The sequence below is a fragment of the Solea solea genome, chromosome 1, assembly GCF_958295425.1.
Source record: "Solea solea chromosome 1, fSolSol10.1, whole genome shotgun sequence".
NCBI lineage: Eukaryota > Metazoa > Chordata > Actinopteri > Pleuronectiformes > Soleidae > Solea > Solea solea.
Window position 1 is genome coordinate 8348759 of NC_081134.1, and position 7032 is coordinate 8355790.

General features: G+C 39.4%; 1 protein-coding gene across 1 annotated transcript; it reads right to left on the reverse strand.

The window, feature by feature from the left end:
* Positions 1-389: 389 nt before the first annotated feature.
* Positions 390-6389, reverse strand: gtf2b (general transcription factor IIB). The gene is made up of 7 exons (XM_058628487.1): positions 6251-6389; positions 4393-4505; positions 3087-3220; positions 2799-2945; positions 1935-2064; positions 1404-1685; positions 390-1167 (listed from the first exon to the last, which is right to left on the reverse strand). The coding sequence occupies exons 1-7, from the start codon at positions 6265-6267 to the stop codon at positions 1034-1036; spliced, it is 957 nt and encodes a 318-aa protein (XP_058484470.1). The 5' UTR covers positions 6268-6389; the 3' UTR covers positions 390-1033.
* Between the last annotated feature and the right edge of the window lie 643 nt (positions 6390-7032).

Consider the following 7032-nt stretch of genomic DNA (forward strand, 5'->3'; position numbering starts at 1 on the left):
TCGTTGCAGACCTGTTGATATAAAATCACTACAGTGGAGGGCAGGGTATATTATATATACATACTGTATGTACACAGTTAAGCTGAAAGCACTAATTTTATCAACAGTTTTAATTATTCACATTTCTTAAAGATAAATAGGTTGTACAGTTATATTTTTTCTTTTTTTATTCTTTGCTTGTGCATGTTGTTGCCAGAACAGATCTTTGTGGATGGTACAAACACTCAATGACCCCGGTTAAAAATAAGGCTTTTTTTTTTTTTTTACAGTCAATGTTTGTTGCCTACCATGAATGCACAAATTAAACATTTGTAATAGTGGGTTTGTGTGTACTTGCAGCTCTGACGTTCTAAAGTATGTAAGTGAAAGATTGTATTCTTCAAAACATGAGCAGATCATATAATGCTTTAATGAAAATTGTATTTTTTTAAATTACTTGAAACAAGGTTTTTCTACAGACAGATTATGAATACAGTATGAAACCAGCCTAAAATCTACAAGCATCAATTACACTTTCTCACTTGGACACATATACATGTAGGGGGCTGCAACAATAAATTGAGAAGTCATCCGTTACTAAATTAATAGAGTATGGTTTTTATAAATTCTGCATATGCTTCTTAAATGTAATTTTTCCTCTGACTGTAACCTAAAGATCTTTGGTTTGGGGAAAAAAACATTTAAGAACATTGCTATTTTGATGTTAGGGGGAAAAACGTTTCCATTTTCTGCATTTAATGTACAAGACAAATTGACAGATTGAACCGTAATGAAAATAATCATTACTTGCAGCCCTTTATACATAGTACAGTATATACACTCAAATGAAATACTGTATGCACAGTCTAAGCTTGTTTCTTTAAGCACTGGAATGTGTGTCTGATTTCTTCCTGTCAAAGCACCTTCATAAAAGGCTTTTAAAGTCCTTAGAAGAGACAAAAATCTTCCAAAGTCCAACAAAAAATAGGATAAAAAAAGAGCACGATCCTCTAAGTACAGCAGAAAAAAAATAAGAGTGTAGACAGCATCTGCTTCACAGCTGGGGCAGTTTGTCGACCGGTGTGTCAAACTTGAAATCTGGAGGGAAAAGTTCTGCAGCACGCGGGTAGATGAGTCGGTACGACTGTCTGATTGTGACGTCTGCGACTCCGGCAATATCTCCGATTTCTGTGGAAGTTAAGAGAGACAACGGTGTAATGTTTGTGCTGCAACCAATCACACTTCTGCATTTTCAGTATCTGTATCAGCACTGACCACAGAGAAGCTAGAAGGACGCAAACACCTGGCTTGTATTTCCATTTTTAAAATATTTTCCAATTAAGCCATACAACATTTGTATTGTCAAGGAAACTAATGCTGGTTCTAAAACTTCAACAGAGCAACAGTGCCACATCCTCACTCACCTTTCTGGGTCTTTTTCTCTGCAGATGCCTGGGACGCCATGTAAATGGCTGCTGCAGCCACAGAGATGGGGCTCCTGCCCGGCACCAGGTCCAGCTCCACGGCCTTCCTGGCGATGTAGGTGGCCGCCATCTGCACCTGTTTGGGCAGCCCGAGGTTTGAGCAGAAGCGGGACATAAAGTCTCCTGTGGTGATGAGGTCCACGCTGGTCTCCAGTGCCTTCAGGATCAACTTGAAACATCTACCAATTTCCTTCTTGGAGATTCTGGAGACGGCGCATATCTCTGTGGATCAAATGAGCAAAATCAGGAGAGATCCAAGTTTTTGGTGTCACTACAGGGCGACGGTAGTCTACATGCCGATGTGTCCTTGGGCAACACACTTAACCCCACATTGCTCCTGCCGGCTGAGCTGGCAGCGGGTGAATGAGTATGAAAGATGTGTTGCACATAGATGTGCTGTGTGAATGAGTGAATGGCAAAACTATTATCTAATCTCTCAAAAATATTGCAGAAAATAAAAGTAGTTCTGACCTTTAAAGGTTCTTGGTACACCTTCTTGTCTGCAGGCGATGTAGAGACAGGCTGAAGCAATGGCATCGTTGGCTCGGCCCTTCAGGCTCTTCTGTTCATAAACTTGCTTGAATAAGTTGTTTGTTCTGTCCTGCAGGGCAAGAACATTTTTTTAAAGCAAACAAATTAGTTTTCAACCTTCCTGAATTCAAAGGAATTGTTTTAAGTCTTTGACTTGAGGAAATGGAGTAGAGAAGAAGAACATGAAGAACATAAAGAGAAGCAGACTCCTGCTGTGAGGCTGCAGGAGTCTGCTCATAAAGAGGGAGAGAGGGTGGAGGACTGCTGCTAAACTAGCTCCGTTTATGTGCAATATGTCGTTAAACTACCACCAAAATGGTTAAAATGTCACTTCCAACACGTTACCACAGCGTTTACGTTAATATTCCGTACAAACAAACACTGACGAATCGCGACATTGGCGTATTCTGGTCCACACTTGAGTGGACAGACCAGAGTGGTGAGTGAGAGGATTATATTTTTATCTCTTTACGGGGACTTTAATCACCTCAATCATGCCCACATCAAGCTGCCACCACGGCAGTACTGCATGGATTTTCGAAAGGCCAATTTAAAAAATATAGTCCACAAATTTGATATTTTTCCCACATCTTTCAGCCCTGTGCTCCACCAGTATGTGACCATACACTTCAGTGATGAACGAGATTTGCACAGAATTACCACGAACTTTGCTTTCATTTCTCTGAAAGACAAATGCGTGTGGTTTTCAGTTCTCTCTACTCTGCTGACAGACACACCTGATGTTGTCTAAACTGAACCAGGTAAAGAGAATGACAGTAAAAACCTTCGCTATTATTAGCTTACTATGATGTTCCTTGGCAGGTTGATGCGATCGGCCATTGTGCTGATCTCTTTAAAGGCGTTGAGCATGGCCCGGTCGGAGCTGCTCATTGTCCGCCGGTTCTGGTACTTGGAGTTTCCAAACTCATCAAAACTAGCTGCACCAGTTCCCTGTGGTGGAAACCAGAAAAGATTATTTACTACAATTATTAGTACAATTAGTACTTTCTTCATATTTTCAAATTGCTTTGTGCCCCCCAAACTATTGACAATAGAAAACTGGAAGTGTTTGAACAGCGGCCACTGTCTCACCTTGCTGATCATGGTGGTCAGGTCTCCTCCATTAAGCAGTGGATTCTGGGCGTCTCCTACTCTGGATGGGTCTTTCAGGGCTTTCTCATTTGAAAACGTCCGCCACTCGGAACCCACATCGATCACACGGTCACCTGAGGAAAAATGGTGTGAGCACGCAGAGAAGAAATAGATAAGAGACTTCAATCTGAAGAGAACTAAAAGGTGATAATAGATCTTTTCTTTCCCACATTCTTTGTTACAAGCTTTAACTGACAGATTTGCTGCATGGATTTATTTCAATGTAAATTTAGTCTGAGGGAATAGTAATACCCAACAACCTCTTCAACTAAAATAAGAAAATATAACAGTATTTGACTTCTGGTTTCATTAATGTTAAAGGCTTAACCAAAAAGTTTCATAAAATGTCGTCATTCTTTTTTATCAAGTTCAGCAAATCACCTGCACTTTAGTTTGATTGCATTACATCCCTCTGGAATAATTTAACAGATGATGCAATAACAATCCCAATTCTCTCGACACTTTTGCACTTGTCCATGTCTCAAATATATGAACTGTGTTGATCCCTCTGTATTTTATTTTTCTCAGCTCTAAAGGTGGCACTCTGGTTCTACACGTCATCCTCTTCCCTCTCTTGTTCCACACCGTCTTAGAACTCTCTCTGTGAGTAGTGAAGCAGGAAAACATAAGTGACAGGGTGCGACAAACACCCTTGTCACACCCCTGTACCGAGTGTGAACAGAGCCATTATTTCTTCTTCCACTATGTAGCAGAATTAAGGTTAAGATTTTGATAGTTTAGTCTCATCAAGCCTTTTTATGCACGTCGTCATAGAGCTGTGCTGAAGTGAAGTGAAGAAACAGGTGAGGCTTCTTCTTGCATCAGAAAGCAGCTGGCGTCTCTCGAGTCCATGTCTGACCTGCTGTGTATCTAACCCTCTGGGGTCTCATTAGAGGAGAACACCATCTACCTCACATTTTAAAAAAAGATTATTGTACCTGCCCTTTTCACACACGTACGTGCCTTAGCGATAAGGAACATATTGATTAATACACATTCATATCAGACTAGACCGTCAGTCAAATCACTATATTGCGAATTAATGTAACGCTGCATAAGACTGAAACTTTTTTTAAAAATAGACTTTTAGAGGTTTCTCAAATACAACACAACTGTTGCGTTTACGATGCTTTAAATTCATCTAGTACACAAGTACAGGACATCAAAATGGAAAGGAAGGATATTATTGTACTTCTGCTGAAAGCTCTCCGATTCAGTGAGAGCATGGGTTTGTATTCACACTTACCTACGACAAGGCCGCACTCAGGGCAGATCATGTCCCCCGCTCTGTAGTCCTCCACCAGAATGGCTTCAGGGTGGTTGGGACATTGAACTCTGGGCAGAGCCAGGGCATCTCCACTAGAAGAGGAAAACATTTGTTTTATGATGGAAAAGCTAAAATTGCAGATAATGATGAGTGAAAGTAGAACACGGAGTTGTGAATGCTGAGTGCTCTCCTCATGTGGGTGTATTTATATTCTTATATTCAGTATGAGTACTCTGCTGTTGCCTTTGATCTGCGTTTCATCACCTTGCCCGACTTTGATTTGCCCTATCAATTGGTTTCCTATACAGTTGTCATCGCATTCATTCATCATCTTCTATCGCTTTATCCTTATCATTATTTTTTTAAGGTTATTCTTAATTGTTGTTAATTGTTCTTGCTACTCACCAAAATGTTAGGACATTTCACGGTGATTTAAAGCCATTTTAAGAGTTTAAGGCATTATTTTACATTTATTGCAATAATAATAACAATATTGTGAATCGCAATAGTTTAGGTGATCATAACATTCAAAGCTGTAGCTTGTTGGGGTGGCTCAAAATATCTGGTTTGGTGGTATATATCGTCGTCCTTCCTCGTTGCCATAAGAGAATCGATACACCAAGACAAATATCGATATTTTAAGTTATGGTAAAGTAAACAGTCCCTGCGAGTCGCTATTTGGGCAGAATTGACCTGCCGACGAAGAGGGAGAATTTACGTTGAGTTAGATGTCTCTTCAGTTAGACAGATGATGTCTCGCTTGCAATAATACTGATCATCGCAGAATCGTGATATTATTGGTATCATGGACCATGTTACGCATATCGTATCGTGAGGTCTCTTGTGATTCCCACCCCTAGTAGTTCACACAATGCTTTTTAAGTCTATCAGCTCCACAAGAGCTAGTGTTACACGCCAACTTGCTTTCAGGAAAAAGTCTACATGTCCAATGTGCTTTGTTGTCTATCAGTTCACGGTTATTGTTTTAAAAAAACAAAACATTATTTGGCAGTAATATTGATCATCAAAGAATCGTATTGGTATCATGGACCATGTTTTGCACATTGTGAGGTGTCTTGTGATTCCCACCCCTAGTAATTCACACATTGCTATCACCACCACAAGACTACTGTTCCTAGTGTCACACGCCATTTATTTTTTAATACTTTTGCTTAAAAATGTGTTACTAAAAATAATCTATTTGAGGCTAATAGATAAATGTATCTATTGCCTCGATCATAGGATTTTCGTATGATAATGTAACAAAACAGTACAAATCCTGGGCTCGATCCATCGTAACCAATACGTCATGATCACATAATAAAAGCATAACTGAAGACAGGGACACACCAACCATGAACCAGGTGACAATTAAACACAATTATTTTTATTTTATGTCCCGTGTTGAAGTCAGCGTTGAACAGAAGTCCCGTTAGAACAGTATACGAGTGTTGAGGAAAAGGCTAAACGTAGAGCGTCCATCCGGAGCTGTAGTTTCTGTTAGCATACGTTTCCGCTTCAAACTCCATTAGCGAGACAAAGCAAAACAAGTCCACAATGCGACGTTGTCGCCGTAAAAACGATCACGAGCTGAAGCTATTGTGCGCCGGGATTGACGCAGCTGTTGACGTTCACTTCTGGCAACATCTACCCGGCTAACTAGCTTAATAACGGCACAATACGTTGTTCGCTTTAGTGTACGAAGAAGAGCGCAGGGGTTGGTGGCAAAACTGTGCCACCAGGTCCACATTTAATCATGTAGTTTGAAATCAATAGTTGCGTGAGAACTAAACACGCACAAAACAGATTTTACGTGAAGGAAAAAGTTGCTACTCACCGGCTGGTCGACGCCATATCACTCTCCGCTCTGTACCCGTTTGTCAAAGAAACAAATGATTGGAGCACCCATATTTATAACCTTTGAGGTCACATGTCTCCTGGAGTACGGACAGTCAAAGAGCCCAAACTAGACCAAATGCGCTTCTCCCTAAAATAAACCTTTTGTTTCGTGTCTATGTATTATTTATTAAAATGTTATTATAAATATTACTATTTTATTTCATATGCTCTTCATGGTTGTAAACTTGAATAACATGTAGAACAGTCATGAATTTTAGCCATGAAGAACAAAGGACATTCATAGACATGCTCATTTTTTGCCGTTTGGGTGTGTTGGGAATGTGGATGGGGGATGGGATGGAGAAATAACCATAATCATTTTCTGAGAAATAATATTTTTGTTAAAATGGAAAAAAGTCTCCATGTCCAATGAAAAAGTGCTTTGTTATCTATCGGTTCACAGTTATTGTTTTTTTTTTTGTTTTTTGTTTTTTGTTTTTAAAAACCAGAACATTATTTGGCAGTTAATATACTGTCCCATGGGTGTTCAAATGTATAATGATGGTTTTGTGTTGCTCTGAACACCAGGCTGCACCCAAGACAAAAGACGAACAAATAAACATAACCAGTTTCCATGGTTTCATACAAATACAGTAATAATCTAATTACAGGAATAACAAATATCAGTGTGTTTAATTTGTTCAGTTTGTATCAGTCAATAAATCATTTTTCAGAAGGAAATTGTAATTTCAAGATCAAAATTAAGAAAATTACCAGAAA